Source organism: Nerophis lumbriciformis, linkage group LG29, assembly GCF_033978685.3.
Source record: "Nerophis lumbriciformis linkage group LG29, RoL_Nlum_v2.1, whole genome shotgun sequence".
Lineage (NCBI taxonomy): Eukaryota > Metazoa > Chordata > Actinopteri > Syngnathiformes > Syngnathidae > Nerophis > Nerophis lumbriciformis.
The window spans coordinates 26,554,764-26,567,379 of NC_084576.2; the positions used below are offsets into that span (position 1 = coordinate 26,554,764).

General features: G+C 38.4%; 1 protein-coding gene across 3 annotated transcripts in view; it reads left to right on the plus strand.

The window, feature by feature from the left end:
• The window catches only part of LOC133571810 (uncharacterized protein C3orf20-like), a 67,249-nt gene extending 56,755 nt beyond the window's left edge, over nt 1-10,494 (plus strand). For all 3 annotated transcript variants that reach the window (XM_061924298.1, XM_061924299.1, XM_061924301.1), the window contains 7 exons: nt 462-606; nt 724-937; nt 4,938-5,015; nt 5,077-5,461; nt 5,556-5,672; nt 9,692-9,834; nt 9,901-10,494. In XM_061924298.1, the coding sequence (XP_061780282.1) occupies nt 462-606; nt 724-937; nt 4,938-5,015; nt 5,077-5,461; nt 5,556-5,672; nt 9,692-9,834; nt 9,901-10,045 (1,227 nt within the window). In that variant the 3' untranslated portion in view covers nt 10,046-10,494. The remainder of the gene's footprint in view (nt 1-461; nt 607-723; nt 938-4,937; nt 5,016-5,076; nt 5,462-5,555; nt 5,673-9,691; nt 9,835-9,900) is intronic.
• The last annotated feature ends 2,122 nt before the right edge of the window (nt 10,495-12,616 follow it).

The following is a 12,616-nucleotide window of genomic DNA, read 5'->3' on the forward strand; positions in this document are numbered from 1 at the left end:
ACAATGTCCCCGCAAAGAAGGATAAAAACAACTGAAATATTCTCGATTGCTAAAACAAAAGTAGATGCGGGAAATATCGCTCAAAGGGAGACCAGAAACCGCTACAGGAAAATACAGAAAAAAGAGAAAAAGCCACCAAAATAGGAGCGCAAGACAAGAACTAAAACACTACACACAGGAAAACAGCAAAAAGCTCAAAATAAGTCAGGGTGTGATGTGACAGGTGGTGACAGTACACCTACTTTGAGAGAAGAGCTATATTGATGCATGCTTGGTTATGATTTAAAGTCATATCCAACAATTGTGACTTTTTTACTGTCAACTGAGTTTTGTTTTTCAATGATTTCTGCTGGATTTTTGGTGCCTTGGCTCAAAAAAGGTTGAAAAACACTGCTGTAGGGGGAAAAAAGTATCATTCTGATGGGACTGTTCAAACTCTTTTGTCTGGGGTCTCATCACAGGAGGCTGGCCTGTCACTCCTGGATGGCGAAGGGATGCCAGGGCGATGGAGGAAAGAATGTCTTGTGCTGAGCGAGCTGACGAAGATCCACCAGAAAGCCCGAGACCTCCAGGACGCTTGGCTGAAATTTTACCAAGTGGCCACCGGTAGCTGTCGCTCATCAAATTGTCCACTTCATTAGGCACACCTGGCGCCAAAACAACACAAACAGCATGGATTGCTATCTTCTAGGTATCTGCTAATGTTGTGGTTCTGTCTGGCAGGCATCAAGCGGCGTAAGAAGAAGCGAAAGACCTCGTCCAAGACTAAGCGCAAAAAGCGTTCGTCCGCGGCGCCTGCAAAGAAATCCGCGGAGAAGAAGAAGCCCGCTGCGCCCAAAGCGGTGGTCAATGCGCAGCCCCAGGTGGCCACGACCAAACAGAAGCCCAAACAAAGACTGAGGCCGAGAAATCGAGAATCTCCTTCGAAGAACGCCAGGTGTGTTGTTGTGAGTTCAGGGGGAACATATTAGCAATAATACTAAAACAATATAAAAATTGCTGGATGATGCTTGTTATTTTGCAACGTTTTCTTTATTTTGCAACATTTTCTTTGACATTTTGCAACCTTTTCTTTATTTTGCAACCTTTTTTTTTATTTTGCAACATTTTCTTTGACAATTTGCAACCTTTTCTTTATTTTGCAACCTTTTTTTATTTTGCAACATTTTCTTTGTCATTTTGCAAGGTGTTGCATGTCATTTCGCAACGTTTTCTTTGTCATTTTGCAACATTTTCCTTGTTATTTTGCAACGTTTTCCTTGTTATTTTGCAACGTTTTCCTTGTTATTTTGCAACGTTTTCTTCATTTTGCAACGTTTTATTCATTTTGCAACATTTTTCTAATTTTGCAAGGTTTTCTTTATTTTGCAATATTTTGCTTGTTATTTTGCAACGTTTTCTTTATTTTAGATTTTTTTGTTGTAATTTTGCATTATTTTCTTTGACATTTTGCAACCTTTTCTTTATTTTGCAACCTTTTTTTTATTTTGCAACATTTTCTTTGTCATTTTGCAAGGTGTTGCATGTCATTTCGCAACATTTTCCTTGTTATTTTGCAACGTTTTCTTCATTTTGCAACGTTTTCTTCATTTTGCAACATTTTTCTAATTTTGCAAGGTTTTCTTTATTTTGCAATATTTTGCTTGTTATTTTGCAACGTTTTCTTTATTTTAGATTTTTTTGTTGCTGTAATTTTGCATTGTTTTCTTTGTCATTTTGCAACCTTTTCTTTATTTTGCAACATTTTCTTTGACATTTTGCAACCTTTTCTTTATTTTGCAACCTTTTTTTTTATTTTGCAACATTTTCTTTGTCATTTTGCAAGGTGTTGCATGTCATTTTGCAACGTTTTCTTTGTCATTTTGCAACATTTTCCTTGTTATTTTGCAACGTTTTCCTTGTTATTTTGCAACGTTTTCCTTGTTATTTTGAAACGTTTTCTTCATTTTGCAACGTTTTCTTCATTTTGCAACATTTTTCTAATTTTGCAAGGTTTTCTTTATTTTGCAATATTTTGCTTGTTATTTTGCAACGTTTTCTTTATTTTAGATTTTTTTGTTGTAATTTTGCATTATTTTCTTTGACATTTTGCAACCTTTTCTTTATTTTGCAACCTTTTTTTTATTTTGCAACATTTTCTTTGTCATTTTGCAAGGTGTTGCATGTCATTTCGCAACATTTTCCTTGTTATTTTGCAACGTTTTCTTCATTTTGCAACGTTTTCTTCATTTTGCAACATTTTTCTAATTTTGCAAGGTTTTCTTTATTTTGCAATATTTTGCTTGTTATTTTGCAACGTTTTCTTTATTTTAGATTTTTTTGTTGCTGTAATTTTGCATTGTTTTCTTTGTCATTTTGCAACCTTTTCTTTATTTTGCAACATTTTCTTTGACATTTTGCAACCTTTTCTTTATTTTGCAACCTTTTTTTTTATTTTGCAACATTTTCTTTGTCATTTTGCAAGGTGTTGCATGTCATTTTGCAACGTTTTCTTTGTCATTTTGCAACATTTTCCTTGTTATTTTGCAACGTTTTCCTTGTTATTTTGCAACGTTTTCTTCATTTTGCAACATTTTTCTAATTTTGCAAGGTTTTCTTTATTTTGCAATATTTTGCTTGTTATTTTGCAACGTTTTCTTTATTTTAGATTTTTTTTGTTGCTGTAATTTTGCTTTGTTTTCTTTGTCATTTTGCAACCTTTTCTTTATTTTGCAACATTTTCTTTGACATTTTGCAACCTTTTCTTTATTTTGCAACCTTTTTTTATTTTACAACATTTTCTTTGTCATTTTGCAAGGTGTTGCATGTCATTTTGCAACGTTTTCTTTGTTATTTTGCAACATTTCCTTGTTATTTTGCAACGTTTTTCTTCATTTTGCAACATTTTTCTAATTTTGCAAGGTTTTCTTTATTTTGCAATATTTTGCTTGTTATTTTGCAACGTTTTCTTTATTTTACATTTTCTTTGTTATCTTGCATTGTGGCCCTGGGATTTTTTTTTTAGGAATTGTTGAAGTAGAGCACACAATTCCTGAACAGGCTGAATATTTTGAAGTTGGAACAGTTTGAATCAGATGAAAAATGTGGGAATTGTGAAACTTTGAAAAATGTCCCATTGATTTTAATGGGAACTTCCTGGAAATTTGGGAAAAGTGGGATTCTTTGGAAAATGTTTAGGAGCATGTATGTCCTGAATTAGCTCTGTGAGAGGAGGCGACTTGTCTAGGGCGTACCCCGCCTTCCACCCGAATGCAGCTGAGATAGGCTCCAGCATCCCCCGCGACCCCAAAAGGGACAAGCGGTAGAACATGGATGGATGGATTGATGCACATTTTCCAGCCGCTCATTTACAAAACCCAAAACCAGTGAAGTAGTCACGTTGTGTAAATGGTAAATAGAAACAGAATACAATGATTTGCAAATCCTTTTCAATTTATATTCAATTGAATAGACTGCAAAGACAAGATACTTAATGGTTTTTTTTGTGCAAATAATCATTAACTTAGAATTTAATGGCAGCAACACACTGCAAAAAAAGTTGTCACGGGGGCATTTTTACCACTGTGTTACATGGCCTTTCCTTTTAACAACACTCAGTAAACGTTTGGGAACTGAGGAGACACATTTTTGAAGCTTTTCAGGTGGAATTCTTTCCCATTCTTGCTTGATGTACAGCTTAAGTTGTTCAACAGTCCGGGGGTCTCCGTTGTGCTATTTTAGGCTTCAAAATGCGCCACACATTTTCAATGGGAGACAGGTCTGGACTACAGGCAGGCCGGTCTAGTACCCGCACTCTTTTGCTATGAAGCCACGCTGTTGTAACACGTGGCTTGGCATTGTCTTGCTGAAATAAGCAGGGGCGTCCATGATAACGTTGCTTGGACGGCAACATATGTTGCTCCAAAACCTGTATGTACCTTTCAGCATTAATGGCGCCTTCGCAGATGTGTAAGTTACCCATGCCTTGGGCATTAATACACCCCCATACCATCACAGATGCTGGCTTTTCAACTTTGCGCCTAGAACAATCTATATGGTTCTTTTCCTCTTTGTTCCAAAGGACATGACGTCCACAGTTTCCAAAAACAATTTGAAATGTGGACTCGTCAGACTACAGAACATTTTTCCCACTTTGCATTGGTCCATCTTAGGTGAGCTCGGGCCCAAGCGAAGCCGGCGGCGTTTCTGGGTGTTGTTGATAAATGGCTTTGGCTTTGCATAGTAGAGTTTTAACTGTAGCGACCAACTGTAGTTACTGACAGTGGTTTTCTGAAGTGTTCCCGAGCCCATGTGGTGATATCCTTTACACGCTGATGTCGGTTTTTGATGCAATACCGCCTGAGGGATCAAAGGTAAAGGGAATTTCTCCAGATTCTCTGAACCTTTTAATGACATTACAGACCGTAGATGGTGAGATCCCTAAATCCTTGCAATAGATGGTTGAGAAATGTTGTTCTTAAACTGTTTCGACAATTTGCTGTGGTAACCCTCGCCCCGTCCTTGTTTGTGAATGACTGGAAGCTGCTTTTATACCCAATCATGGCACCCACCTGTTCCCAATTAGCCCGTTCACCTTGTGGGATGTTCCAAATAAGTGTTTGATGAGCATTCCCTCGACTTTCTCAGTCTTTTTTGCAACTTGTGCCAGCTTTTTTGAAACACGTTGCAGGCATCAAGTTCCAAATGAGCTAATATTTGCAAAAAATAACAAAGTTTTCAAGTTGGAACGTTAAATATCTTGTCTTTGCAGTCTATTTAAGTGAATATAAGTTGTTTTGTAAATCATTGTATTTTGTTTTTATTTACCATTTACACAACGTGACAACTTCACTGCTTTTGGGGTTTGCATTCTGATGGAGATCTTTCTATATTTGTATTTATTTGTTCACAATTTAAACTACATTATTACTAAAATGCCTCAATATGCATCTTTCTAGGGCACCTGTGAAGCACGTACGGGAGTATAAAGTCACACAAATTGGAGCTCTTCGTATCCATGGAAACATCAAACGAGAGTAAGACCTTGGCGTCTCATCAATGTTTATGTCTCACTCTGACCGGACTACATCTTCCCAGGTCAGTGATCCTTCCAGGCGTTCCGGATCCCCGCCTGGCCGCCTTGCCTCCTTGCCCCGCCCAGTCCTGCCTCCCCTCCTCCGTGCCCCTCACCGTGTGTCCGCTGCTGCTGAGGGCCGCCCTCCTCAGGGACCCCGGCGAGCCGAAGGAGCAGGCGCCCGTCCGGCGGTGCTTCTGCAGCCCGGCGCTGATGCCCGTGCTGACGGACGCCGAGTACGACGCCTTCATCATGGGCCAGCCCAAGCACAGCCAGCAGATCCTCATCGTGTACGTGACGCTGCCCGTCAACTGGGAGGAGCCCGGGGAGAAGGACGCCATGGCGAGGGACGCCATGCAGCGGCTGTACCGGCGCAGCAACGTGAACAGAGCCATGCCGTGCACTCAGGTGACCATGCTGGACACTCCATTAGGTACACCTAGAACCCAGACAAGAGCACGCCGTGCAGTGCGAGACATGTGACCTCAATTGTCCTGTTCAGTGCCAGATGGACTCCTTTCGCCTGGTGAGGTACGAAGTGTCAACGGGAGCGCTGGGCTGTCCCATTGACAACATCCTGCTGCAGCATCGCAACAACGTCGCCGCCGGCATGATCCTGGTCAGTACTCGACACACACTGCAATATCTTTTAGGACGGCAGAACCTTAGAGCAGTGTTTTTCAACCACTGTGCCGCGGCACACTAGTGGGAATCTAATTTCACCTATTTGGGTTAAAAATATTTTTTGCAAACCAGTAATTATAGTCTGTAAATGATGTGTTGTTGTTGAGTGTCGGTGCTGTCTAGAGCTCGGCCGAGTAACCGTGTAATACTCTTCCATATCAGTAGGTGGCGGCAGGTAGCGAATTGCCTTGTAGATGTCGGAAACAGCGGGAAGCATCGTGCAGGTAAAAAGGTGTCTAATGCTTAAACCAAAAATAAACAAAAAAGGTGAGTGCCCCTAAGAAAAGGCATTGAAGTTTAGGGAAGGCTATGCAGAAAAAAAACTAAAACTGAATTGGCTACAAAGTAAACAAAAACAGAATGCTGGACGACAGCAAAGACTTACTGTGGAGCAAAGACGGCGTCCACAATGTACATCTGAACATGACATGACAATGAACAGTGTCCCCACAAAGAAGGATAAAAACAACTGAAATATTCTTGGTTGCTAAAACAAAGTAGATGCGGGAAATATCGCTCAAAGGCATACTTGCCAACCCTCCCGGATTTCCCGGGAGACTCCCGAAATTCAGCGCCTCTCCTGAAAACCTCCCGGGACAAATTTTCTCCCGAAAAACTCCGGCGGAGCTGGAGGCCACGCCCCCTCCAGCTCCATGCGGACCTGAGTGACGTGTTGACAACACACAACAAAAGCAGTTCGTCTGCAGTAAACAGCAATGTTGTGACACTTTTAAACAGGACAATACTGCCATCTACTGTACATGCATATGTGACCCACCCATAATGTGTCACATTTTTGTGTTGATTTATTTATTTTATTTTGTGGTTTGAATTCGTTTTTGGAGCTGTCATTACACATTTATCAGTATTCACATTGGTCAGTAGGGGGCAGTCGGGTGTTTCTTCCCAATTGAATGCTATCACCTGCAGACCGGAAGTATCTTGTCATTCTGATGAGCGCGACCAGTCTGTGAACAATTGAAACGTCCTGTGTGCTTTTTCCTCCTGTATAACAGGTTAGTTTTGGTGAATCAACTCACTGAATAATGTCCATGTGATCTTTATAAGTTTAAGTACACATTCTGATGGTGGAGCCTAACTCTAAAGTGTTTGTGAGTTGTAGTTTGTATTTGTGAATTAATCCAGTGCACAGCTGCAGTAATCAATACAAAAAGGCGACGTGAGTACGCAATGTTTATATAGGAACTTCTGATCCTAATTCAGACTCCCAAATTAGAGCTCCCGTTTTCTTATTGATTTTATAATGTATATTTGTATATTGTGTGTGTTCTGAAATAGTGACAGAAAATAGAACAAGGATGGACAATTCAACCCTTAACTCAACAATGAGTAGATGAGTGTTATGTGTGTGTATATGTGTAAATAAATGAACACTGAAATTCAAGTATTTATTTTATTTATATATATATATATATATATATATATATATATATATATATATATATATAGCTAGAATTCACTGAAAGTCAAGTATTTCTTATATATATATATATATATATATATCAACCACGCCCCCCATCCCCGACCACGCCCCCGCCCCCACTCCCCACCCCCCACCTCCCGAAATCGGAGGTCTCAAGGTTGGCAAGTATGCTCAAAGGAAGACATGAAACTGCTACAGGAAAATACCAAAAAAAGAGAAAAAAAACACCAAAATAGGAGCGCAAGACAAGAACTAAAACACTACACACAGGAAAACAGCAAAAAAGTCTAAATAAGTCAGGGTGTGATGTGACAGGTGGTGACAGTACACCTACTTTGAGACAAGAGCTATAGTGATGCATGCTTGGTTTTGGTTTAAATTCATATCCAACAATTGCGACAACGACTTTTTACTGTCAACTGAGTTTCGTTTTTTTAATGATTTCTGCTGGTGGTGCGCCTCCGCATTTTTTCAACGCAAAAAATGTGCCTTGGCTCAAAAAAGGTTGAAAAACACTGCCTTAGAGGACCAACTTCCTTGGTTCTTGAACAGGGTTCATGAATGCAGAACATTTCTCCATAAGCCCAGGTTTCCACTGGATGCGTCACGGCGTGGTCTTGTGATATATATATATATATATATATATATATATATATATATATATATATATATATATATATATATATATATATATATATATATATATATATATATATATATATATATATTATACTATATACAAAACCCAAAACCAGTGACGTTGGCAGGTTGTGTAAATAAAAACTGAATTTTGCAAATCCTTTTCAACTTATATTTAATTGAATAGACTGCAAAGACAAGATATTTCATGTTCACACTGAGAAACTTTTTTTTTTTTTTTTTTCTAATTTAATGGCAGCAACACATTGCAAAAAAGTTGTCACAGGGGCATTTTCACCACTGTGTTACATGGCCTTTCCTTTTAACAACACTCAGTAAACGTTTGGGAACTGAGGAGACACATTTTTGAAGTGGAATTCTTTCCCATTCTTGCTTGATGTACAGCTTAAGTTGTTCAACAGTCCGGGGGTCTCCGTTGTGGTATTTTAGGCTTCATAATGCGCCACACATTTTCAATGGGAGACAGGTCTGGACTGCAGGCGGGCCAGTCTAGTATCCGCACTCTTTTACTATGAAGCCACGCTGTTGTAACACGTGGCTTGGCATTGTCTTGCTGAAATAAGCAGGGGCGTCCATGATAACGTTGCTTGGACGGCAACATATGTTGCTCCAAAACCTGTATGTACCTTTCAGCATTAATGGTGCCTTCACAGATGTGTAAATTACCCATGCCTTGGGCACTAATACACCCCCATACCATCACAGATGCTGGCTTTTACACTTTGCGCCTAGAACAGTCTGGATGGTTCTTTTCCTCTTTGTTCCGGAGGACACGACGTCCAAGTCCACAGTATATATATATATATATATATACTTGCATTGTGTATATTGTACATATTACATATTGTTATGAAGGTATATGTTACTACATTATATATATACTTAGTGTGTATAATGTACATATTACATATTGTTATGAAGGTGTCTGTTACTACTTTATATATATACTTGCAGTGTGTATATTGTACATATTACATATAGTTATGAAGGTGTCTGTTACTACTTTATATATATACTTGCAGTGTGTATATTGTACATATTACATGTTGTTATGAAGGTGTCTGTTACTACATTATATATATGCTTGCAGTGTGTATGTTGTACATATTACATATTGTTATGAAGATATATGTTACTACATTATATATATACTTAGTGTGTATATTGTACACAATACACATAGTTATGAAGGTGTCTGTTACTACATTATATATATTTGCATTGTGTATATTGTACATATTACATATTGTTATGAAAGTGTCAGTTACTACATTATATATATACTTGCAGTGTGTATATTGTACATATTACATATTGTTATGAAGGTGTCTGTTACTACTTTATATATATACTTGCAGTGTGTATACTGTACATATTACATATTGTTATGAAGGTGTCTGTTACTACATCATATATATACTTACAGTGTGTATATTGTACATATTACATATTGCTATGAAGGTGTCTGTTACTACATAATATATATACTTGCAGTGTGTATATTGTACATATTACATATTGTTATGAAAGTGTCAGTTACTACATTATATATATACTTGCATTGTGTATATTGTACATATTGTTATGAAGGTGTCTGTTACTACTTTATATATATACTTGCAGTGTGTATATTGTACATATTACATATTGTTATGAAGGTGTCTGTTACTACTTTATATATATACTTGCAGTGTGTATATTGTACATATTACATATTGTTATGAAGGTTTCTGTTACTACATTATATATATACTTGCAGTGTGCTTCAAAAAAATGCAAATATTGAAAGACAACATTGTGACATCATGCAGTACAATGTAGTTATGGGCTCATCTCCATGTGTGAGTCAGATGTACATCCGAGGAACGCTGATGTTTTTGGGCTACGTGTCCAGCGGTAGCAGCCTCTCCACCGTGGACCTCCAGAAGCAAATACTGAGAACCAGGGAGGACTACAGGTGTGGCGTGAGCCTCCCTCCAGATTACAAATTCAGGTAAATTCCATCTTTTCCGTCTTTTTTATTCGACGTCAAACAAAATCAGCCTCTTTTGTCTCGCAGCGAAAGGCCAAAGGTCGCGGCGGCTCCCCCCGACGCAAAAAAGGCCGACTGTCCGTCGCCGACGGGGAAGAACGACGTGGCTTTGACTCTGTCGGCGGAGAAGGAGTGTCCGCCTGACACGTGCGTACTGAAGGAGACGAGTTGATGTCCAAAGTGTGACATCACAAACGGCGTTCTGTTTAATCCCAGCTGTGGGAATTACCCTTCCCCCTCGCTCAGGAGGAAGAGATGATATAGATGTGATGGTCCAGATATGAGATACTCCTTTGTTTGACCTCATCGTTTCACTTTCTGTTCTCTATCAAACCACCCTGATGACCGAGTGTTACTCCCTCAGCCTTGCAGTAAATAATAGATCAGCTCCATTTGTCATTTCCTTAAAGGGCTTTAAAAGTAGCAAATAGGACGTAGAATGTGCGTTCATTCTTGTGGATATCAATACAAACCCCAAAAGCAGTGAAGTTGTCACGTTGTGTAAATGGTAAATAAAAACAGAATACAATGATTTGATAATCCTGCACCAATTTCCTCAGAAATTTCAACAAACTTCAGTGTTTTGTCCAGAGGATTAGTTGTGATTTGTACGTTTTTCAGAATGCGTTTAGTTCTATTGTTGACCAAAGTAAAACAAAGAAAACAACCTGGAAGTTGTCTTTATTTTTAAGTGATCATGCCATGATTTTACCATTGATTGATTGATTGATTGAAACTTGTATTATTAGATTGCACAGTACAGCACATAGTCCGTACAATTGACCACTAAATGGTAACACCCGAATACGTTTATCCATGTATAGAGAAAATACTTCAGGGAGTGATGTAGTGGAGGGAATACAACCTGTTTGAGCCCACTGCAACAAGCCAGCATTTTGACTACCACATTCACCCAGTGTTGTATAATTTCAACAATTATATAACAAGCTCTAAATGAAATTTGATGCATCTGTTCAACAATAACTACATATGTACATGCTCTAGTCTAGACATTGTAATAACAACCCAAAAATATATTAAAGACAGTTTACTTACTTGAATCTGATGAATCCGGTCCAATGAAACAAATAGATGTTGTTGGAAGGAAACCTTGAGAGGTTGTGTGAGTTCATGGCCAGGAAGGCGTAACTTATAAACAAATGTACAATCCAATAGACTTGTGAGCAGAGGTGGGTAGAGTAGCCAGAAATTGTACTCAAGTAAGAGTACTGTTACTTTAGAGATTTATTACTCAAGTAAAAGTAATGAGTAGTCACCCAAATATTTACTTGAGTAAAAGTAAAAAGTATGTTGTGAAAAAACTACTCAAGTACTGAGTAACATACACACACATATCATATCATATATATATATATATATATATACACACATACATTGATATATACAGTATATCATTTATATTTATTTATTTTGCCGTTTTTGTTTACATGTTAAAGGTGTTTTAATGAATATACATGCATGTTTAACACATATAGATTCCTTTCTTTCATGTTGACAAGAATATAAGTTGGTGTATTACCTGATTCTGATGACTTGCATTGATTGTAATCAGACAGCAGTGCTTAACGTCCACGTTTTCAAATGCAGGAGAAAAAAAGTTCCTCCTTTCTGTCTAATACCACATGGAAGTGGTTGGTTTTTGGTATCTTATTTGTCCAGCTTCCATATTCGTTTTCACACACTTTACAAGAAATACATTGGCGGCAAATTCCGTAGCTTGCTAGCTTGTTTGCGCTGGCTTTCAGAGACTCTTATTTTGAAAGTGCAGGCGCGATGGAGCGGCACTTTTATTGTGAAGACAGGAACTGTACAGTCAGTCTTTAGGCTTTTGACGGGATGTACGTTTGAAATAAAAAAGTGTCTTTTTTCCTTCACACTTTTGATTGATTGATTGAAACTTGTATTAGTAGATTGCACAGTACAGTACATATTCCGTACAATTGACCACTAAATGGTAGCACCCCAATAAGTTTTTCAACTTGTTTAAGTCAGGTCATGTGACCGCCTGGCTCTGTTTGATTGGTCCAACGTCACCAGTGACTGCATCTGATTGGTGGAACGGAGTCAAACGTCACCAGTGACTGCATTTTATTGGTGGAACGGAGTGAAACGTCACCAGTAAGGCAGGCACTTTGAAGGTCTGTCTGACAGACCAAAACAAACAAAGCGTGCATTAACAGATCGATAAAAATTAGTAGCGAGTAGCGAGCTGAATGTAGATAAAAGTAGCGGAGTAAAAGTAGCGTTTCTTCTCTATAAATATACTCAAGTAAAAGTAAAAGTAAGTTGCATTAAAACTACTCTTAGAAGTACAATTTATCCCAAAAGTTACTCAAGTAGATGTAACGGAGTAAATGTAGCGCGTTACTACCCACCTCTGCTTGTGAGACTGAACTATAGGACCCAATGACTATGTAATTGTGGTAAAAAAAAATATATGTAACAGATTGTTTTTTAGGATGGTTAAAGGTAACGTTGTATTTTTACAACAAGAGGTGTTACAGGGTTAAGTCGGGGTCCGCGTTAATCAATTCATGGTAAGTCGGGGTCCACTTCAATCAATCAATCAATCAATCAATCAATGTTTATTTATATAGCCCTAAATCACCAGTGTCTCAAAGGGCTGCACAAGCCACGTTGACATCCTCGGTTCAAATCCCACACTTGGGAATAGATTTTCCTCCATGCGGCTCCATGAGCTAAAATGAGTTTGACAACCCCT